Below are 24,118 nucleotides of genomic sequence, written 5' to 3'. Positions count from 1 at the left end.
AGGCAAGATGGAACTGCCTTCATGGCCCCTTCATGGCCTTATAGGTAATAACCTTCACTTTGAATAGCTAGCCCCGGTTAGTAATGTCATTGTGGAATATTGTTGGGGCAGCTCTGTCTAAAATTATGCCTTGCCCTATAAGTATATCTAGGCTTGGTGTATCTCCTTGCAGCACACTGTATTTTAGTTCCCCTTATTTGGGCGCCTTAGTCGACATCTGGAACCAATTGCACCCTAAAGAGTTATTAAATGAAAATGGCCTTCATTTTATTTTCAGGTCAAAAAAGGCCTTGCGAGAATAGTAGCAGCTCATTGGCAAAGAAGCAAAAGCGCACCCCAAAACGAGCAAGCACTGTAGCCAAAAACGAAAAGAACGGGGCAGGTATGTTTTTTTTTATTTTCCAGAACAGCATGAGCTTTACTTTTTGTTCTTTCTGTAATTGCAATGTTATATATGCCATTGGTTAGAGAGATGTGGATCTCTTCCAGTCCTTTTGGGAGTGGGAGGTGGGGAGGGGTATTGATGCTTTGCCCAAGAAGAAATCATTTCAGTTTAGGAAGTGAAAAGTCACGGTTTTTCATACAGCCATAATAATAGAACTGTTCAAGATGGATTTTTTACAATAACTAAGGTTTCTTAACAGAAAAATGTGTTAAGAAAGTCTTAGTTTGGCTACTTTTCAGAAACATGGAGACCGTATGTTGGCAAAAAATGAAAGAAGACTAAAGATGAACTATTACTTGCAGGTTTTGCAAACATGATTAATCCTTCATCAAAAAGATGTTTTCTACATTTGACTGCCTACCAACAGGGCCAAAGTGGAGAATGCAGAAACCTATAGTTTCCTTAGGGTGTTTCAGAATATAATTTTAAGCACATGGTTACTGTGTGGGACTCTGTGGTAAGAACCCAATGCTTGGGTTTGTAATCCACTGTTAGCTGTGATAAGAATTTTAATAGGCAGATGAAAGTGTTCCCTCTTCAGCTGAAATGTGTACGTATTTTATGCCTGTACATACAGCTTACGTTTTGCAAGAATAGATGGGTTCCTGGCTGCTGCTGGGCAAAGGGAAGTTTTCACTTTGACTCTTACATATGTAAAGAAGCGTGTCCTAGATTTTTTTGGAGATGTGGCTTGGGAAACTGGCTGCAGTTTGTGAAATATGAGGCTTCACATTGCACGCTTCATTTGCAAGGGATTCAAATGTCTGGATTTCAGGCTTGTCTTTTAACAATCAGGATGCCTTTGGTATGTGCAATAAATACTTATTTATCTATCTATTTATTTACAGTATTTATATTCCGCCCTTCTCACCCCACAGGGGATTTAGGGCGGATTACAATGTACATATACATGCCAAACATTCAATGCGGGTGGCGCAGTGGGTTAAACCCTTGTGCCAGCAGGACTGAAGACCGACAGGTCACAGGTTCGAATCTGGGGAGAGGCGGATGAGTTCCCTCTGTCAGCTCCAGCTCCCCAAGCGGGGACATGAGAGAAGCCTCCCACAAGGATGATAAAAACATCAAATCATCCGGGTGTCCCTTAGCAATGTCCTTGCAGACGGCCAATTCTCTCACACCAGAAGTGACTTGCAGTTTTTCAAATTGCTCCTGACACGACAAAAAAAATATTAAATGCCATAGACACACAACATATATAGACAGACACAGAGGCAATTTAACATTCCAGCTTTACTTGAGGGTATTCTGGCCACCAGGAGAGCTGTCTCTTCACTGACCATTTGTAGCACTGATGAAGTACTTCCTCATTCTTTGCAGGCTTGCTGGAGATTTTTATGGCCCCATAAATTAGTTAAATCTGCCTCCCACATAAGCGGTACCTAAATTTCCTACTTGACAGATGCAACTGTCTTTAGGACTGCAAAGGTCGACAGCAAGCTACACAAATTGGCCAGAAGCTCACTCCGACCTGGGCTGGCATCGAACTCATGACCTTTCGGTCACTAGTGATTTTAATGCAGAGGAGGGACCTTATGGCAGGTAATATAGTGTCATGGCAAAGAGTGTGAGCTGAAGGAACCCCATTTCAGATCTTATTGTCAACTCATGTGTGGTCTAGCCTTCCCCCATAGGATTGCTGTGAGGGGTTAAAATGGGACTGAAGTAGAACAATCAACTAGTTACCCTTTTCTTAGGCTCTGTCTGCATTCTAGAATTAAAGCAGTTTGACATCACTTGATCTAACATGGCTCAATGCTATAGAAACACAGGAGCTGTAGTTTCACAAGGCCTTTAAGCTTCCTCGGCCAATGAATGTGGGTGCCTCATCAAACAACAGCTCCGAGAATTCCATAGTAATGAGTTATGACAATCAGATTGTTTAGTGATGTCAAACTGGATTAATTCTTACAGGAAGAGGGGCTGACCAAGGGCAAGATGGATGGATGGTATCCTTGAAGTGACTGGCTTGACCCTGAAGGAACTGGGGGTGGTGATGACTGACAGGGAGCTCTGGCGTGGACTGGTCCATGAGGTCACGAAGAGCCGGAAGCGACTGAACAAATACACAACAGACGCACTGTGTTTCTGTTCTTCCCACCACCAACAAAAATGCAACATGTTTTTGATAATGGTAGTCTTTTAAGAGCCGAAGATTACTGAGGTGATATCTATCAGGCATGGGAAAACTTGAGACTTCCAGGTGTTTTGGACTTCAACTCCCACAATTCCCAACAGCCAGTAGGATACCTGGATTTCAGTAAGGCCTTCGACAAGGTCCCCCATGACCTTCTGGCAAGGAAACTAGTCCAATGTGGGCTAGGCAAAACTACGGTGAGGTGGATCTGTAATTGGTTAAATGGACGAACCCAGAGGGTGCTCACCAATGCTTCCTCTTCATCCTGGAAAGAAGTGACGAGCGGAGTGCCATCAGCAGGGTTCCGTCCTGGGCCCGGTCCTGTTCAACATCTTTATTAATGACTTGGATGAAGGGTTAGAAGGCAGGATCATCAAGTTTGCAGACGACACCAAATTGGGAGGGATAGCCAATAGTCCAGAGGACAGGAGCAGGATTCAAAACGATCTTGACAGATTAGAGAGATGATTGGCCAAAACTAACAAAATGAAGTTCAACAGTGACAAATGCAAGATACTCCACTTTGGCAGGAAAAACGAAATGCAAAGATACAGAATGGGGGACAATGCCTGGCTCGAGAGCAGTACGTGTGAAAAAGATCTTGGAGTCCTCGTGGACAACAAGTTAAACATGAGCCAACAATGTGATGCGGCAGCAAAAAAAGCCAATGGGATTTTGGCCTGCATCAATAGGAGCATAGTGTCTAGATCTAGGGAAGTCATGCTACCCCTCTATTCTGCTTTGGTTAGACCACACCTGGAATATTGTGTCCAATTCTGGGCACCACAATTGAAGAGAGATATTGACAAGCTGGAATGTGTCCAGAGGAGAGCGACTAAAATGATAAAAGGTCTGGAGAACAAGCCCTATGAGGAGCAGCTTCAGGAGCTGGGCATGTTTAGCCTAAAGAAGAGAAGGCTGAGAGGGGATATGATAGCCATGTGTAAATATGTGAGAGGAAGCCACAGGGAGGAGGGAGCAAGCTTGTTTTCTGCTTCCCTGGAGACTAGGACGCGGAACAATGGCTTCAAACTACAAGAGAGGAGATTCCATCTGAACATGAGGAAGAACTTCCTGACTGTGAGAACCGTTCAGCAGTGGAACTCTCTGCCCCGGAGTGTGGTGGAGGCTCCTTCTTTGGAAGCTTTTAAACAGAGGCTGGATGGCCATCTATCGGGGGTGATTTGAATGCAATATTCCTGCTTCTTGGCAGAATGGGATTGGACTGGATGGCCCATGAGGTCTCTTCCAACTCTTTGATTCTATGATTCTATGAGTTGAAGTCCAAAACACCTGGAGGTCCCAAGTTTGCCCATGCCTGATCTATATGAAGCACGATTAGATGATAACAGAAATGATGGCTACTTGTTTACCTTACCGTAGCAGTATTTGTGATATGAATTGGTATTGTCAGGTAAATGGTTAGTGAGCTTGCAGGCTGTATGATTGGCTGTGCAGGGATACCAAACGTTGTCTTGTTACAGGGCAAAGCAGTGACAGTGAAGATCTTTGTGCCCTGGACAACACCACCAGCAAATGTACTCCTGTGAAGCACCTTGCTGTATCAAAGCCTCAAAAGCTCGCTCGGTCCCCTGCGCGGGTGATCTCTCCACATATCAAAGACGGAGAGAAGGACAAACAGAGGGAGAAGAACCATCAGAATGTTTCCCCAAGAGTGTATAAGTGGAGCTTCCAACTCAGTAAGTGCTGTACCTTCCCTGAAATGCTTGGGGCCTGAAGTGTTTTGGAGTTCAGATTTTGAGGGGATTTTGGAAAATTTCTATGCAAAATGAGGTATTTTGGAAACGGGGCCCAAGTCTAAATGCACATCTTTTTATTTCACTATTGTATATACAGGTTGAGTTTCCCATATCCAAAATGTTCAGTTTGGGAACACCAGAGATGTTCTATATTTCAACTTTTTGAATTCTTACACATATATAATGAGATCTTGGAGATGAGACCCACATCTATACACTTACGTTTCATATAAAGGCTATTTTAAGTGTATTTGTTGTATTTTAACCTGTTTTTTACCACACTGTTAATATTTAAATGTTATTTAACTTTTCTATTGCACTTTTTAAACTGGACAGTGTGGGATTGTTGGCTGCCTTGAGTTCCCATGGGGAGAAAGGTGGAATATAAATCAAAATAATAATAAATAATAATACATGCATAGTCTGAGGGCAATTTCAAACACAATATTTTAAAGTAATGTGTTAAGTAATGCAAATCACTAAAATATTCTTGTATTGGTTTTTGTATAAAGTAATTTTTATTTCACAAAATATAAACACCATGTGTCACAGATTTTACTATGAAACATATATGCCTTAGGAATATTTGATTGTCTACTAAATACCGTTTTACTCAGTGGCACAGTATTACAGTATTCGTCACAATTTCATATATAGTTGTTTTCTCTACTTTTCTCCAATATTTACAATTATTTTTTAAATACTAATATTGGGTTGTTGTAGGTTTTTTCGGGCTATATGGCCATGTTCTAGAGGCATTCTCTCCTGATGTTTCACCTGCATCTATGGCAAGCATCCTCAGAGGTAGTGAGATTTTCGGGCTATATGGCCATGTTCTAGAAGCATTCTCTCCTGACATTTCGCCTGCATCTATGGCAAGCATCCTCACTACCTCTGAGGATGCTTACCACAGATGCAGGCAAAACGTCAGGAGAGAATGCCTCTAGAACATGGCCATATAGCCCGAAAAAACCTACAACAACCCAGTGATTCCGGCCATGAAAGCCTTCGACAATACAATACTAATATTTATTGTTTTTAACGTATACATATCATTTGATTTTTAAAGATGAATTGGACAACATGAACAGCACAGAGAGGATTTCCTTTCTGCAAGACAAACTGCAGGAAATCAGGAAGTACTACATGTCCCTGAAGTCTGAAGTTGCCACCATAGACAGGAGAAGAAAGCGATTGAAAAAGAAAGACCGAGAAGGCAAGTTGAATTGTGGTAAATTATAGGAGCTTCTGCAAGATTGGCCTTTTTCGAAATGTGGCATGCCAGCTCCTGATCTGGAACTTCTCCCTCATTGCAGAAGCTTTTATGTATTTTATACGGAATATTTTCGATGTCTTGCATATATCCATATTTAAGTCAACCTCACATACAAGTCAAGGGGCAAATATTTTGATATGCCTCACGGATAAGTTGAGGTAGGACTTGGAGACATGTAACAAAGAACTTAAAGGACAAAGCAAAGGAAAATGATACTAAAGAACTTAAAGCAGGCATGGGCAAACTTCAGCTGGTAGGCTGTAAGAAATTGTGTGAGTTGAAGTCCAAAACACCTGGAGGTCCAAAATTGGCCCAGGCCTGTTCTAGCCATTTATTTATTTATTTCTAGCACCCACCTACTTTTTGTTTGATATTCAAGCAATACTTCTTATAAGTCAGAGCACAGTCCAGAGTGACTCCTGGGTATCTTGGTGTGTTGTAATACTCCAGTGGGATTTCTCCCCAGGTAATCCTCAGAGCTTGGGATGCTTGTCTGTTCTTAATGTGAAAAGCACACATCTGCGTTTTAGATGGATTAGGAATTGGCTGGATTTCCCTGTAATAGGCAGTAAGAGCACCTAGAGCTTCAGAGAGCTTCCGTTCAACCATTTCAAAGCTCTCTGCTTGAGTGGTGATGGCACGATCGTCAGCTTAGACGAATCTCTCTGTCCCTTCCGGCAGTGGCTGGTCATTTGAGTAAATGTTAAACATTGATGAAGCAAGCACACTCTTCTGAGGCAGGCTGTTCTGTTTTCGCCATCTGCTTCTCTGGCACTGGAATCCAACAAAAAGCTCCTGTTTTGTAGCAGATTTCCTACGAAGCAGGTGAAGTGGTAGTCTTTTGTGACATCATACATTTTTCTGAAGAGAAGGTGATGATTTGCAGTATCATATGCTGCTGACAGGTCTATGAAGACGGCTCCTGTTCTAGCTGTATTGTGGAAAGAACAATGCATTCATGGTTTAGGGGCTCACTGGAGGGGCTTTAGCGACTTTATTTATTTATTTATTTCTCACACTTCTACCCTGCCCTTCTCAACCCCCGAGGGGTGATTCAGGGCGGCTTACAAAAGGCAAAATTCGATGCCAGTACAACAGCAAGGTAAAAATAAAACATATATAAACAGCAATTAAAACAATTTAAACAATCCATTATACATCACAGTCCCTAAAAACCAATCTAATGCTCAACGTTTACCAGCTCAGAGTATGTGAATTCAATTCCACATTGTCGAATCCATCAGTTCTAGTTGTCGCTTGTCCTTTGTCTATCTGCCAGATTCCCCGAAAGCCTGGTCCCAAATCCATGTTTTTAATTTCCTTCTAAAAGAGAGGAGGGATGTCGATGACCTAATTTCCCCGGGGAGTGAATTCCACAGGTGAGGGGCCACCACCGAGAAGGCCCTGCTCCTCGTCCCCACCAACTTCACTTGTGATAGAGGTGGGGCCGAGAGCAGGGCCTCCCCAGAAGATCTTAAACTTCGAGGTGGGACGTAGAAGGAGATGTGTTCGGACAGATATGCTGGGCCAGAACCGTATAGGGTTTTGTAGGTCAAAACCAGCACTTTGAATTGTGCTCGGAATTGGATTGGCAGCCAGTGGAGCTGACATAACAGAGGGGTGGTATACTCCCTGTATGACTCTCCGGTGAGTAATCTGGCTGCCGCCCGCTGGACTAATTGAAGTTTCTGAACAGTCTTCAAAGGCAACCCCACATAGAGTGTGTTGCAGTAATCTATTCGGGATGTAACAAGAGCGTGGACCACTGTGGCCAGATCAGACTTCCCAAAGTACGGGCGCAACAGGCGCACAAGTTTTAATTGTGCAGAAGCTCTCCCAGCCACCGCCAAGACCTGGGGTTCCAGGCTTTAGTCGTCTGATATTTATGGTCAAGATATTATCAGAAAGCGACATAGCCTTTGGCTAACATCAAAGGGAGCGGCCAGCAGTCTTGTTGAATGTGGTGGGTAATCCTTTGCCCTGTCTTTCTTCCACAGTGTCCCACACTGGAGCTTCCATGTCTTCTGCCTCTTCGGACACCGGGATGAGCCCTTCGTCTTCCTCTCCTCCCCAGAACGTCCTTGCCGTTGAATGCAGGTGATACCGGTCTTCCCTGCCTTGCGCAGCGTGTGGCTGTCATGGACAGAAATCATGAAATACCATAGAAAAGCACTCAGCTGGTTTGACATTGCCAAGTATATTCTGTATACTCTTCCACTGCTGGACTGTGTCTGTCTCTCCTCCTCTCTGTGCCCCTCTGTTTTGTCATTGTAGATTTTTTTTTTTTAAGAGAAACCTTTTATTATGGAGATGAATTAAGCTATTTGGCAATGGAAGGTGTATGGGTGCACTGAGACAGCTCTGTCTTTGTGCTTTTTAAGGTCCTCCCCCACTCTTTAAACCAGTAAAAGGGCACTTAGTATAATTTGGAAACACAAATATCCCATTTAGCATTTGGGTGTGTTTACGAGGAAGTTTGGACAAGAGCAAGCGAACCAAATTGACATCAGAATACGGCTCATCTGAAAATAGCTACTGCTGCACTTTCTTCACCAAGCTGTATCTTAATCCTGAGTGAGAGCCCCATTTTTTTCCAATTATTTTGTGTTTTTTTTATTATTATTTTTGAAGAAGCACTTGCGATGCAGACCTGCCAAAGTATGTATTCAGCAACGTGCCCAGTTTTAAAATGGCATACATCGGACAAAATAAATTGTGAAAGGAAGTGTAGTTGACTGGAAACTACCATTGTAACGAGTCTTCCACTTTTTATAGGATTTTTTGAGCACATGATTATGCAAAATATTTTAATGTTTAATGTTTACAGTGGAATTGTGAATAGGTTTTCAGTGGACTATCTTATCCCTTGACAAATGTATTTTGTCTCTTTTTCTATGTAATTTCAGAGTTTTTATTTTGTTACAAAAAAAGGCAAAAAAGTAAAATATATAGCAATGAAGTTATTTAACAAGATTTCTAAAGCGGAATTTTTTTGTGTAAAATAAGGTATCTTGCGACTTGTTAAATATATTTATTCAGACATTGGATGTTGTATTTTTATGTATTTTTTAAGAAAAAAACAAATAAAACCGGGAAGAAAAAGTCTGTTAGGTTCACTCTTTCAATAAAATATTACCTGCCACTTCAAAAACAAATCCATATATAGGTGGCTTTGTGTACTAGCCATACCTGTATATGAAGTGGTTTTGTCTGTTCAACTTTCCACAGTGTAAAACTGTATAATCTGGCATCTGGATTAAACTATAATCTGTCTTGAAAGCTTTGGCAGTCCTAGTACTTCTGTTGCTGTTAAGGAACACATTTCCTTGGCTCACCGTCACAGTGTTTTGCCTCAATTTTTTTTCATTTGCTATGTCGCTGAAATAAATCTCACAACCACCAAAGTTGAGGTCTGTATCCGTCAAAAAATTAACATGACTGCTTTGGCTGTGGATTGTCCTACAGACTGAAAACAGTTTGTACATAACGATTCCCAAAACCATGTATTTAAGGAGGGTTGCGTATACATTGTGTATAAAACTATTTTTTTTCCAGCCATATTTTTAAAACCCACCTTTGTACATTGAAAAGGGGCTTCCTACCTTTTCCTTGTTAATGTGCTTTAGAATGATAATAGAATGATCTAAGCGTGTCAGGATCCTGAAAACTCACAAAATCCTGACCTTCTCAACCGGGAGAGATTTCTTAAAGGGGCCGCGTCGCTGAAGCTTGATGTCTCCTGCTGTTTCCTTTTGACCACTCTGTCAGTTTGTGATTCCAATTCCTTCCATTTTTCAGAGAGAACTAAAGGAAAAAGTACTCTTGTAAAAAAATGCACTTTTCTGTCTTTTCTTAAACAGAGCTATTTCGATGTATGATACAAATGGAGCTCCACAGAGAGCATCAATAAAGGTTATGTTTTTAAATATAGGGTTTTATTTTATTTAAAAATGATTTTTATAAACTCGCTGTCATGGCCAAACAGAAGGTATGACTTCACAATCTCTTATAGACACTTCAGAGCAAACCTGAGTGTATACTTAATAGAATAACTCTATTGTCATTAAGTTCTTGTGGGGTTTTTCGGGCTATATGGCCATGTTCTAGAGGCATTTCTCCTGACGTTTCGCCTGCATCTATGGCAAGCATTCTCAGAGGTGAGGTCTGTTGGAACTGGGAAAAGGGTTTAAGATCTGAACAAGATCTGGCTACCAGTATTAAAAAATTCTAAAATTGCAACAGCAAAAACAGCAGAGAGGAAACAGGCAGAGACATCTAATTACCTTTCAAGAAGAGTTTGCTCCAGGCACAGTCAGCCCATTGTATGCTAATCAAGGTGGTCAATTGAAACATTCACACCTAGCCCAACTTACAAAAGCACTTTGTCTCACCCCGGTCATTCCACAGATATATAAACCCCTTTTTTCCCAGTTCCAGCAGACCTCACCTCTGAGGATGCTTGCCATAGATGCAGGCGAAACGTCAGGAGAAATGCCTCTAGAACATGGCCATATAGCCCGAAAAAACCCACAAGAACTTAGTGATTCCAGCCATGAAAGCCTTCGACAATCTATTGTCATTGTACATCGTTCACCGAAATTAAATGCCATCCCCAATACACGTGTGACCCTGACACAGGTACCAGTTTATCTCTTTATTACAAGTGAACGTGAGAATGCTGTGTGAAAGTTTAGGGAGCATAAGCATGAGAATCATTCTACAAGCTGCAGTGGCAGCCTCTTGTAATCACACCTTTGGCTGTATATGAATTACCGATGGGACCTTCAATCACATATAGTAAAGGTAAAGGTTTTCCCCTGACATTAAGTCCAGCCGTGTCTAACTCTGAGGGTTGGTGCTCGTCTCCATTTCTAAGCCGAAGAGCCGGTGTTGTCCGTAGACGCCTCCAAGGTCATGTGGCCGGTATGACTGAGGGAGCAGCATTACCTTCCCACCAGAGCATAGAATCATAGACTCAAAGAGTTGGAAGAGACCTCATGGGCCATCCAGTCCAACCCCCTGCCAAGAAGCAGGAATACTGCATTCAAAGCACCCCTGACAGATGGCCATCCAGCCTCTGTTTCAAAGCCTCCAAAGAAGGAGCCTCCACCACACTCTGGGGCAGAGAGTTCCACTGCTGAACGGCTCTCACAGTCAGGAAGTTCTTCCTTATGTTCAGATGGAATCTCCTTTCTTGTAGTTTGAAGCCATTGCAGTTTGGAGCAATATCTATTGATCTACTCACCTTTACATGGGTTGTTGTAGGCTTTTTTCGGGCTATATGGTCATGTTCTAGAGGCATTTTCTCCTGACGTTTCGCCTGCATCTATGGCAAGCATCCTCAGAGGTAGTAAGGTCTGACCTCACTACCTCAGACCTCACTATCTCTGAGGCTGCTTGCCATAGATGCAGGCAAAACGTCAGGAGAAAATGCCTCTAGAACAGGGGTCCTCAAACTAGGGCTCGAGGGCCGGATATGGCCCTCCAACATCATTTAACCGGCCCTTGCTCAGGGCCAGCCTAAGTCTGAAATGACTTGAAAGCACACAACAACAACAATCCTATCTCATCAGCCAAAAGCAAGCCCACACTTCCCATTGAAATACTAATAAGTTGATATTTGTTAAAATTGTGCTTCATTTTAATTATTGTATTGTTCTAAAGTATTTTTGCACTACATATAAGATATGTGCACTGTGCATAGGAATTCATTCATTCTTTTTTTTTCAAATTCTAATCCTGCCCTCCAACAGTTTGAGGGGCTATGACTTGGCCCTCTGTTTAAAAAGTTTATGGACCCCTGTTCTAGAGGCATTCTCTCCTGACATTTCGCCTGCATCTATGGCAAACATCCTCAAAGGTAGTAAGGTCTGACCTCACTAGGTCAGACCTCACTACCTCTGAGGATGCTTGTCATATATGCAGGCAAAACGTCAGGAGAGAATGCCTCTAGAAAAGGTAAGGCCCGAGGGCCGGATATGGCCCTTCAACATCATTTACCTGGCCCTTGCTCAGGGTCAGCCTAAGTCTGAAATGACTTGAAAGCACACAACAACAACAACATCAACAACAATCCTACCTCATCAGACAAAAGCAAGCCCACACTTCCCATTGAAATACTAATAGGTTTATATTTGTTAAAATTGTTCTTCATTTTAATTATTGTATTGTTTTTAAGGTGTTTTTTTTTGCATTACAAATAAGATATGTGCAGTGTTCATAGGAATTCATTTGTGTGTGTGTGGTTTTTTTTTTTCAAATTATAATCTGGCCCTCCAACAGTTTGAGGGATTGTGACCTGTTTAAAAAGTTTGAGGACCCCTGCTCTAGAACATGGCCACATAGCCCGAAAAAACCTACAACAACCCAGTGATTCCGGCCATGAAAGCCTTCGACAATACACATTTACATGTTGTCAAACTGCTAGGTAGGCAATAGCTGGGGCTAACAGTGGGAGCTCACTCCACTCCTCATATTCTAACCTGTGACCTTTCTATCAGCAAATTCAGCAGCTCAGCGGTTTAACCCACTGCACCACTGAGGGTTCCTTCAATCACATATATGAGGTTTGAATGAAAAGTAATGCCTCCACCTTCGTTACTTGGGTTTGGATGGGAATATTTTAATAAATCAAACACAGAAATATTCCTTAGAATGTGCTCTTTAACTACCACTATTCACTTTTCCACATAATCACCAGACAATTGAATACATTTCTGCCAATGATGAACAAGTTTTCTGAAGCCGTCACAGAAGAAGTCGACACACTGTTTCCGCAACCAGCGTCTCACAGTTCTCTCAATGTCTTCATCAGAAGCATAATGATGTCCCTGCAGATGTTCTCTCATTATTGGGAACAGATGGAAGTCAGGTGGTGCTAAATCTGGACTGTATGGAGGATGCCGTACGGTGGTGTGATCCAGTCTCTGAAGTTCTGCTGTGTGCCCATCATGCACAAATCTTCCGATAGCCAAGCAAAGCAATAATGTGACCCACACGTTCTTGTGAAATGCCAATTATGCTTGAAATTTCTCTCTGAGTGATACGACGATCGCCCTGAATCAATATGTCAACCTTTTGCTTGTGAAACTTGGTGGTTGCTGTCACAGGATGTCCAACTCTTTGTTTGTCATGCAAGTCAGATGTTCCCACCTCAACATCTTTAAACTTACTAGCCCAACTACGCACAGTACTCACATCAACACAATCACCATAAACAGCTTGCATTCTCTGATTGATCTCATTTGGGGTGACACCTTCTGCTGTCAAGAATTCCATTTATTTTCATTTATATACCACTTTTTCTCAGCCCTTGGGCAACTGCACGTTGCTTAAATCGCATTGACCGACCGTCTGTGCAAGGTTCCATACTTTAAAACACAACTGTTCATATGCTAAGGCTTCCCGCCATAATGGAACTGTAGAGAGTCTACTGAACAAGCCAGTACCTGCTGCATACCAGTACTGCCATCTGTTGAGGAGTTACAAAGGTGGAGGCATTACTTCTCATTCATCCCTCGTAGCATGTATAAAATCTTATAAAACTACGTCTCCTTCACTACAATTCATGATGTCCTAGAATCAAAGAAAGCTATATACATAAAAATGTAATGTTAGAGAATCATAGAATCAAAGAGTTGGAAGAGACCTCATGGGCCATCCAGTCCAACCCCATTCTGCCAAGAAGCAGGAATATTGCATTCAAATCACCCCTGACAGGTGGCCATCCAGCCTCTGCTTAAAAGCTTCCAAGGAAGGAGCCTCCACCACACTCCGGGGCAGAGAGTTCCACTGCTGAACGGCTCTCACAGTCAGGAAGTTGTTCCTAATGTTCAGATGGAATCTCCTCTTTTGTAGTTTGAAGCCATTGTTCCACGTCCTAGTCTCCAAGGAAGCAGAAAACAAGCTTGCTCCCTCCTCTCTATGGCTTCCTCTCACATATTTATACATGGCTATCATGTCTCCTCTCAGCCTTCTCTTCTTCAGGCTAAACATGCCCAGCTCCTTAAGCCGCTCCTCATAGGGCTTGCTCTCCAAACCCTTGATCATTTTAGTCACCCTCCTCTGGACACATTCCAGCTTGTCAACATCTCTCTTGAATTGTGGTGCCCAGAATTGGACACAGTATTCCAGGTGTGGTCTAACCAAAGCGGAATAGAGGGGTAGCATGACTTCCCTAGATCTAGACACTATGCTCCTATTGATTCAGGCCAAAATCCCATTGGCTTTTTTTGCCGCCACATCACATTGTTGTCTCATGTTTAACTTGTTGTCCACGAGGACTCCAAGATCTTTTTCACATGTACTGCTCTCGAGCCAGGCATTGTCCCCCATTCTGTATCTTTGCATTTCGTTTTTCCTGCCTAAGTGGAGTATCTTGCATTTGTCACTGTTGAACTTCATTTTGTTAGTTTTGGCCAATCATCTCTCTAATCTGTCAAGATCGTTTTGAATCCTGCTCCTATCCTCTGGACTATTGGCTATCCCTCCCAATTTGGTGTCGTCTGCAAACTTGATGATCCTGCCTTCTAACCCTTCATCTGAGTCATTAATAAAGATGTTGAACAGGACCGGGTCCAGGACGGAACCCTGCGGCACCGTTATGGTCGTGGGATTAACATAACTCAAAAACCACTGGACGAATTGGCACCAAATTTGGACACAATATACCTCTCAGGCCACTGAGTAACCATCTATATAAATAAAAATGTAATGTTCGTTTGTGGGATTAACATAACTCAAAAGCCCTGGAGGGAGGGTCCAAGTTGGCCCAGGCCTGTACATTGCTGTGAGGCCTACGAGGCCTAGTGCACCCTGGAAGCCTGGGAGTGGAGTATGGGGCGCGGCCGGGTGGGGCTGTGGCTGCTGCTGGGTGCCTGCGGCCTGGCCTTCCTGGCCTACTGCCTCTACTTTGACCGGAAGAGGCGAGGCCGGCCTGACTTCAGGCGCAGGCTCCGCGAAAGTGAGGAAGATGGAAGAGGAGGAGGAAGGCTTCTCCTCAGCAGGCCCACAGGCCTCCTCAGGCGCCAGAGAGAGGATAGAGAGATATAGATAGATAGATAGATAGATAGATAGATAGATAGATAGGTGATAAATAAGAGAAATTGATAGATAGAAAGAGAAGGAAGGGGTGGGATAGAGAGATAAATTCATAGAAGAGAGAACTAAATAAATTAAATGGATGGATAAATAGATAATACAGAGAGAAAGCTAGGGAAAGAAGGAAAGGGAGATAAATAAATGGACGAATAGAAAGATAAATGGGAGAGAAAGAAATAAGAGAAATGGATGGATAGATACACAGAGGAGAAGCTAGAAAGAGAAGGAAGGAAGGAGGGAGAGAGAGAGATAAGTGGATAGATGGATGGATGAATGGATGGATGGATGGATGGATGGATAGATAGATAGATAGATAGATAGATAGATAGATAGATAGGAGGGAGACCAATAAAAGAAATGGATGGATAGATACACAGAAGGGAAGCTAGGAAGAGGAGGAAGGAGGGAGAGAGATAAGAGGATGGATAGATAGATAGATAGATAGATAGATAGATAGATAGATAGATAGATGAGAGACCAATAAAAGAAATTGATGGATAGATACACAGAAGGGAAGCTAGAGAGAGAAGGAAGAAGGGAGAGAGATAAGTGGATGGATAAATAGATAGATGAAGGACCAATAAAAGAAATAGATAGATAGATAGATACAGAGAGGGAAAGCTAGAGAGAGAGGGAAAGAGAGAAAGGTATAAGTAGATGGATAGATAGATAGATAGATAGATAGATAGATAGATAGATAAGGTAGAGAAATAAATGGACAAATAGAAAGACAGACAGATACATAGGAGAGAAAGAAATAGAAATTGATGGATTGATACTCAGAGGGGAAGCTAGAGAGAGAAGGAAGCAGGGAGAGAGATAAGTAGATGGATGGATGGATGGATGGATGGATGGATAGATAGATAGATAGATAGATAGATAGATAGATAGATAGATGAGAGACCAATAAAAGAAATGGATGGACAGATGCACAGAGGGAAAGCTAGAGAGAGAAGGAAGGAGGGAGAGAGATAAGTGGATGGATGGATGGATGGACGAGAGACCAATAAAAGAAATGGATGGACAGATACACAGAGGGGAAGCTAGAGAGAGAAGGAATGAGGGAGAGAGATAAATGGGTAGATAGATAGATAGATAGATAGATAGATAGATAGATAGATAGATAGATAGATAGATGAGAGACCAATAAAATAAATGGATGGGAAAGCTAGAGAGAGAAGGAAGGAAAGAGATAAGTGAATGGATGGATGGATGGGTAGGTAGATAGATAGATAGATAGATAGATAGATAGATAGATAGATAGATAGATAGATAGGAGATAACTACTACAAGAGAGGAGATTCCATCTGAACATTATGAAGAACTTCCTGACTGTGAGAGCCGTTCAGCAGTGGAACTCTCTGCCCGGGAGTGTGGTGGAGGCTCCTTCTTTGGAAGCTTTTAAGCAGAGGCTGGATGGCCATTTGTCAGGGGTGATTTGAATGCAATATTCCTGCTTCTTGGCAGGGGGTTGGACTGGATGGCCCATGAGGTCTCTTCCAACTCTTTGATTCTATGATTCTATAAGAGAAATTGATGAATAGATACACAGAGGAAAAGCTAGAGCGAGAAGGAAGGAGGGAGAGAGATAAGTGGATGGATGGATAGATAGATAGATAGATAGATAGATAGATAGATAGATAGATAGATAGATAGATAGGAGATAAATAAGATAAATTGATAGATACCGAGAAAGAGAAGGAAGGAGTGGGAGAGAGAGATAAATTGATAGAAGAGAGAAATAAATAAATTAAATGGATGGATAAATAGATAATACAGAGAGAAAGCTAGACAATACTTGGAAGAAGAAGTATTTAAAAGTACTTAAATATATGCAACTAGTTATTTATAAGGATATTCTATCTCCCATTTTGATGTAAGAAAGCTGGGCAGTAAAGTATACAATAAAAATAAATTAATTTGAAATTAATCTGCTACCAGAGAAGAATTTTATGGATACTGCAGACTGCTGAAAACACAAATTAATTGATTAATGAGCAAATCGAGCCTGAATTCTTCCCAGAAGCCAGGATGATTAAACTGAAGCTGTCGTACTCTGGTCGTGTCATGAGTAGACATGATTCAAATGAAAAAACAATACTGTTTAATAGGGTAGGAGGTAGGAGGAATCGAGGAAAGCCATATTTCAGATGGATAGACTCAATCAAAAAAGCCTCGGTTGCCCTGAGGCTTCAAGACCTGAACTTGACCATAAAGGATGGGAAATTCAGTGCAATGAATTTCAGGAAATGGAACTACGACTGACGAGTTTGGATCATGATTCTAGTTATGAGACGCCACTGAATGTTTATTACTGTTAAATTGTTTAATTTGTTTCTGTGTTAACTGTTTTTAAGTACCTTGTTGATGCCGCATTGAATTTTTGCCTTGATTGTTCGCCTTGTTTTTGCTTGTTGTAAACCGCTATGAGTCGCCTTAGGGCTGAGAATGGCGGTATACAAATGAAGTAAATAAATAAAATAAATAAATAATAGGACAACTTTTAATTCTCTCATTCATAGAGTCACCATAACTCGAGGTTAACTTGATAGCGCTGAACAATAACAGCCTGTGTCATGCATGCAATTCTTCTCCAGCATTCTATTTCAAATGGGCTGATATTCTTCTTTCCTGTTGTCCAGCTTACACAAACATAGAATCATAGAATCAAAGAGTTGGAAGAGACCTCATGGGCCATCCAGTCCAACCCCATTCTGCCAAGAAGCAGGAATATTGCATTCAAAGCACCCCTGACAGATGGCCATCCAGCCTCTGTTTAAAAGCTTCCAAAGAAGGAGCCTCCACGACACTCCGGGGCAGAGAGTTCCACTACTGAATGGCTCTCACAGTCAGTACGTTCTTCCTCATGTTCAGATGGAATCTCCTCTCTTGTAGTTTGAAGCCATTGTTCCGCGTCCTAGTCTGCAAGGAAGCAGAAAACAAGCTTGCTCCTTCCTCCCTGTGGCTTCCTCTCACATATTTATCTATAATTGGAAGTTGAACAACTATGTTATCCAGCTTGCATTTTTTCACAGTTCTGGATGTATGAAATGTAGAAACTTAATATTCTATTTTATTCTCTCAGGAAGAAGAAAAGAGAATGAAAAGGCAAAAGAGCGTGATGCAAAGGTGAAATACACATCTATTTATTATTTTAATGAATAGCGTAGTAAGCTCAAGACAGCATACATGGCTCTGCTGTCCCCATTGCTTTATCTTCCCAAAAGCCACATAAAGACGGTCAAGGTAGGACAAAATATGTTATCCATGATTATCCAGTAGGTTTCATGGCTAGCCAGGGATTTCACCTGGATCGCCCTAGCCCCAAACTACCATTCGAACCAAATGCATAGTGCTGGCTCTCTACTTTTGGAAATGTCACCAGATTTTCTAAATAGGTTTGACTGGCCCTGAACTTCTCTTCTCTTCTCCAGCCCTAGAGTGGAAGATCGGGACAACTTTGAAAAAGGATCTGGTTATATATTTCACTCATTAGTTAGCCTATTTAAAATTGGGGTCTTGGATCAAACTGATGACAGTTTTGGCAGATCTTTTGAAGTGATTCCTAGCCAGGTAACCAGATGATAAAGGTGTCATTAGTGTATCACAAAGAGGTGAGAGCCTTTGAAGAAGTGTGTCGTTGATGTGTGTGTTGGCATAATGCGGAGACCCAGGACATAATGTTGAGAGTAGAAGGGATCTGTAGTTCATGTTTAAAATGTTGACAGATGTCAAAATGACAGAGGACCCTCCCCTGGAAGGCATCAGTTTGAGGTCCATCATCTTCTCTGGAAGGACTACTGTGATCTTAACAAATTAGAAAGCTGAGCCAAAATAAATTGTGACAAGGAGAATGTGTAGGATACTATACCTAGGCATAAAAAAACAAAGCATTGCAGCTTCAAAACCTTGCAGCTTAAAAGCTTGACTGGTTGCTGCCTGAGGACAATTTGTTGGGAGGTGTTGGCTGGCCCTGATTTATTCTTGTATGGAATTCCCCTGGCTTTTGAGTGTTGCTCTTTATTTACTGTCCTGATTTTAGAGTTTTGTAATACTGGTAGCCAGATTTTATTCATTTTAATGCTTTCCTCCTTTTTGTTGAAATTGTCCACATGCTTGTGGATTCCTCAGATATATAAACTCCTCTGTTGTGCTAGCTCCACTGGCTGCCAGTTTGCTACTGGGAACAATTCAAAGTGCTGGCTTTAGCCTTGAAAGCTCTAAATGGTTCTGGCCCAACTTACCTGTCCACATGCATCTCCCCTTATAAACTTGCTAGGACTTTAAGATCGTCCGGGGAGGTCCTGTGTCACAAATACATTTGGCAGGGATGAGAGACAGGGCCCTCTCAATGGTAGCCCCTCGGCTATGGAATGCCCTTCCTAGGGACATTAGATTGGCTCCCTCCCTCTTAATATTCCGAAAAGAGTCAAGACCTGGCTGTTTGAGCAAACATTTGAAAATGCAGTGTAAAAGACATAGGAACTTGGAACAACTGGACGACGAGATGGATAATGTTTTTAATTAGGAGACACAAATGGCTTATGTTTTTATTACTTTTGTTAGGTTTTATACTATGTATTAATGTTTTAAATGTTTTATGATGTTCTTGGGCGTTGAATCGTTGCATCTATAAACCGCCCTGAGTCGCCCGAAGGCTAAGAAGGGCGGTATACAAATATAGCAAATAAATAAATAAATAAATAAACCTCCCTTGCCTAGTTTCCAACAGATCTCACAACCTCTGAGGATGCCTGCCATAGATGTGGGCGAAACGTCAGGGGAGAATGCTTCTGGAACATGGCCATACAGCCCGGAAAACTCACAACAACCCAGTGATTCCAGCCATGAAAGCCTTTGACAACAAATTGTAGTTTTCTTGCTACTAATGAATATGCAGATGAGTTTTATTCCTTCTACTGAGGATCCATGTCTTATTTAGCAGGTAAAATGTCAGTTCTTGCTTAGTTTATAATCCTATTCGATAAGGCTGGGATGGGAAATATATTCCATTCCAAAAGTCACATCAGAAGCATTACTTTTTGAAATGAGGGTAGGTAGCTCTACAAGACTCCAATTTTAGGTACATTATTATCAAAAGCAAAAAGCTTGTTAAAAATAGTGGAACTATTTACAAAACACAGGCATGGAAACCCTTCCAGGATTAATTTCTAGCACTGGATTTTTAGGCTAAGACATTTCAGTCTTGTTTTCTCATTAACTCAGATTGATTACTCAATGCTTAATTTGTTTTGTTTCTGAAGTAAATGTGTTTGTAACACTCTTAGGTTTGCAAGCTGAATGACGCTGCAAAGCTACAGGATTTCTTCCTGCAGGAGATACAGCTGGCGGAGCTTTGGTTGGGAAAAGGTAAGGATATGGATACACAGGCATGCATTAAATGACTTGAACACTATCCACATAGGCAGTCAGAATCCATAATATATAATTTAGCTAGATAAGTATTTTGACAGCAGGAAGCACATTCCTTTTTTGTAGTCCTCTTAGTGAACTTATCTATTGTTTCTTCAAGTGAAAGCTGCCACTGTAATATCACTTGTATGCGATGCTTCCCCTAAAAAAAAGGCTTATACCTTGGCTAAACATGGAACTGACAAGGCAAAACACACAGATCATTTCAAAAGGATTCTGAAATACACAGAGCTCTCACCGCATCTCCCTCTACAGACCAACTTGGACACTACGGTCATCGGAGGAAGTCCTCCTCTCAGTTCCACCCGTCCCAAGCATGGCTGGTGGGAACGAGAGAAAGGGCCTTCTCCGTGGCTGCCCCCCACCTCTGGAACTCCCTTCCTAAGGAGTTAAAGATGCCCCCCTCCTTCCCCACTTTCAAAAAACAGCTGAAGACATGCCTTTGCACACTTGCTTACGAGGAGGAGGAGTAGTAGTTGGTAATACCACCATTATACATCTGATTAAGAGTTGCCATCCATATCCATGCTCTGCTCACCCCACCAGCTCAATGGATATCTTGAGCAATGATTAATCGATTTGCCCCAAAGAAATGGGAAATTATTGTTTCCATTTGATGTTTTGTCTTATGTCTGTTATAACAGGCTGTGCTTTTTATTTAATTTTAGTTTGTTAAGTTATAATTTGTATTTATATGTTGGGTTGTATACATTTTATGAGTATGGATGTATTGTTGTTGTATTCAGGCATTGAATGTTTGCCTTTTATGTTTGGAATCCACCCCGAGTCCCTTTGGGGAGATAGAGCAGAATATAAATAAAATTATTATTATTATTATTATTATTATTGTTGTTGTTGTTGTTGTTGTTATTTGGCACAAACACAGAGTCACCAGAGAGGTTTCTTGAATAATATTTTGAGTCCTCCTCATCTCTGAAACAGCTGCACCCTAAAGTAACAGTCACCTATTACTCAGTAAAGCTTTTGATTGTAAAGAATTAATTATTTGTACTGGTTATGCTTTGGATTAAATTAGTTCAAACAACCAGACTTTACTTTTAGGCGAGGAAGGAAAAGGGCCGTGAGTGTAAGCCATCGAAAACTCCAGTTAACAATGCCCACCTATCTTCTAGGAGTATTGTAAACAATATTTTTAAAAACCCCGGGTGGTGCACTGAGCTGAACTTGCTGACCGAAAGATTGATGGTTCGAATCCGGGGAGTGGGGTGAGCTCCTGCTGTTAGCCCAGCTTCTGCCAACCTAGCAGTTTGAAAACATGTAATGTGAGTAGATCAATAGATACCGCTTCTGCAGGAAGGTAACAGAGCTCCATTGCAGACATGGTGGCTACATGACCTTGGAGGTGTCTATGGACAATGCTGGCTCTTCTGTTTAGAAATGGAAATGAGCACCACTCCAAGAGTCGGACATGACTAGACTTAATGTCTGGGGAAAACCTTTATCTTTATCTAAGAGTGATTTTTTTTTTCAGACAAATGACCTGATGTGTTTACCTTAGGAGGTAGTAGGTAACATTGTGGTACTGGTTAGGTATGTAAAATAGCTTCTGAGCCCCTTTGCTATACTGTCCTTAGGCCAGTTTTTGGACTGTTGGTTGGATATGTTGGACTACAACTCCCAATATCTCCAATCAGAAAGGGCATCTGAAGGGTGCTAGGTGATAACATGAGACAGCAATGGCTGCCTTTTTCTTCTGTTGGATTCTTTTCCCAGTCCTTTCTCTCATTGTGAGAAGAAGCAGCAATACAATAGGTGAAGGGCTGAAAAGAAAAGGAGGTAGGTCAACAGAAATGTCTGATATTGCGGCAGTGCTGCACAGGCAGAGGCCGGCTGTGCATGGAATGTCGTTCTAAGAATCATGCAGATCTGTGTCTCAGGAAAATGAATTCCTTACAGGTGAGGCCAAGAAGAGCACTGAGCACCTCGCCAATGCCATTTCGGTGTGTACGCATCCAGACCAGCTCATGCAAGTCCTGGAACAGACTCTGCCGCCTCAAGTGTTTGAGATGCTTTTGCACAGCATTCCACATGCTGTGCAGGTAGGTATATTTGAAATTTTCCAAACTCAAGTAAATGATGTACCATTTTATAGATCAACAGCACGATGTTCAAATGTGGAGGAAAACGTTCACTTCATGTCTCATGTATGAAGTATCCAGCCCAACCCCATCAGGAATAGAATCAGATTCCTAGAGTTGGAAGAGACCTTGTGGGCCATCCAGTACAACCCCATTCTGCCAAGAAGCAGGGCAATCATGTAAAAAACACCCCCAACAGATGGCCATCCAGCCTCTGTTTAAAAGCCTCCATAGAAGGAGCCTCCATCACACTCCAGGGCAGAGAGTTCCACCACTGAACAGCTCTCGCGGTCAGAAAATTCTTTGAATGTTCAGGTGGAATCTCCTTTCCTGTAGTTTGAAGCCTTTGCTCCGCGTCCTAGTCCCCAGGGCAGCAGAAAACAAGCTTGCTCCCTCCTCCCTATGACTTCCCCTCACCTCTTGATCTATGGCCCCCATCATGTCTTCTCTCAGTCTTCTTTTCTGCAGGCTAAACATGCCCAGCTTTTTAAGCCGCTCCTCATAGGGCTTGTTCTCCAGACCCTTGATCCTTTGAATCACCCTCCTCTTCCTATGACTTCCCACCACATATTTATACAAGGCCTATCATGTCTCCTCTCAGTCTTCTTTTCTGCAGGCTAAACATGCCCAGCTTTTTAAGCCGCTCCTCGTAGGGCTTGTTCTCCAGACCCTTGATCCTTTGAGCCACCCTCCTCTTCCTATGAGTTCCCATCACATATTTATACAAGGTCTATGATGTCTGCCTCACAGTTTTCTTTTCTGCAGGCCAAACATGCCCAGCTTTTAAAGCCGCTCCTCGTAGGGCTTGTTCTCCAGACCCTTAATCAAGCTTTCCGGGCTGAGGGCCAGTTTGCTCCCACTCTTCCACCTCAGCTGAATAGTTCAAACTTCTATCATCAATACCTCATCCAAAACTAACAAAATGAAGTTCAACAGGGACAAATGCAAGATATTCCACTTTGGCAGGAAAAACGAAATGCAAAGATACGAATGGGGGACAATGCCTGGCTCGAGAGCAGTACGTGTGAAAAAGATCTTCGAGTCCTCGTGGACAACAAGTTAAACAGGAGCCAACAATGTGATGTGGCGGCAAAAAACGCCAATGGGATTTTGGCCTGCATCAAGAGGAGCATAGTGTCTAGATCTAGGGAAGTCATGCTACCCATGCTCTATTCTGCTTTGGTTAGACCACACCTGGAATATTGTGTCCAATTCTGGGCACCACAATTCAAGAGAGATATTGGCAAGCTGGAATGTGTCCAGAGGAGGGCGACTAAAATGATCAAGGGTCTGGAGAACAAGCCCTATGAGGAGCAGCTTAAGGAGCTGGGCATGTTTAGCCTGAAGAAGAGAAGGCTGAGAGGAGATATGATAGCCATGTATAAATATGTGAGAGGAAGCCACAGGGATGATGGAGTAAGCTTGTTTTCTGCTTCCCTGGAGACTAGGACACGAAACAATGGCTTCAAAGTACAAGAAAGGAGATTCCATCTGAACATGAGGAAGAACTTTCTGACTGTGAGAGCCGTTCAGCAGTGGATGGCCCATGAGGTCTCTTCCAACTCTTTGATTCTATGATTCATTTTTAACAAATTCCCATCCCTCAAGAGCACCCTTCTCTTTTAGTATTCTTGACAATGGGATCACATCCCATATTTTCCTAACTGAAACTAGCTTCACCTGTGAGTATACGCACTTTGTTACAGAAGCTACTACAATTTGCAATAACAATCCAGAAGGTTTAATGCATTTGTACTCGTCAGCTGTCAATACTTCCTTTCTCTCCCCACCAGCGGCTCGAGACGGCTCTGAACGAACAGGACTAGAAGTGAGAGAATACATCCCCACTCA

General features: G+C 42.1%; 2 protein-coding genes across 2 annotated transcripts in view; both read left to right on the top strand.

Moving 5' to 3' along the window:
* Window positions 1-8,915, top strand: part of ARID4A (AT-rich interaction domain 4A) — a 91,417-nt gene extending 82,502 nt beyond the window's left edge. Inside the window, exons 22-25 of the mRNA XM_060753834.2 lie at window positions 278-382; window positions 4,085-4,300; window positions 5,430-5,576; window positions 7,634-8,915. Of these exons, the coding sequence (XP_060609817.2) occupies window positions 278-382; window positions 4,085-4,300; window positions 5,430-5,576; window positions 7,634-7,737 (572 nt within the window). The 3' untranslated portion in view covers window positions 7,738-8,915. The remainder of the gene's footprint in view (window positions 1-277; window positions 383-4,084; window positions 4,301-5,429; window positions 5,577-7,633) is intronic.
* A 5,537-nt stretch (window positions 8,916-14,452) lies between these two features.
* TOMM20L (translocase of outer mitochondrial membrane 20 like) lies at window positions 14,453-24,116 on the top strand. Its single transcript, XM_067463076.1, has 5 exons — window positions 14,453-14,598; window positions 17,821-17,864; window positions 20,024-20,105; window positions 22,086-22,228; window positions 24,061-24,116. The coding sequence occupies exons 1-5, from the start codon at window positions 14,472-14,474 to the stop codon at window positions 24,091-24,093; spliced, it is 429 nt and encodes a 142-aa protein (XP_067319177.1). The 5' UTR covers window positions 14,453-14,471; the 3' UTR covers window positions 24,094-24,116.
* The last annotated feature ends 2 nt before the right edge of the window (window positions 24,117-24,118 follow it).

The sequence above is a fragment of the Anolis sagrei genome, chromosome 1, assembly GCF_037176765.1.
Source record: "Anolis sagrei isolate rAnoSag1 chromosome 1, rAnoSag1.mat, whole genome shotgun sequence".
Taxonomy (NCBI): Eukaryota; Metazoa; Chordata; class Lepidosauria; order Squamata; family Dactyloidae; genus Anolis; species Anolis sagrei.
This window is presented reverse-complemented; position numbering and strand designations above follow the sequence as displayed.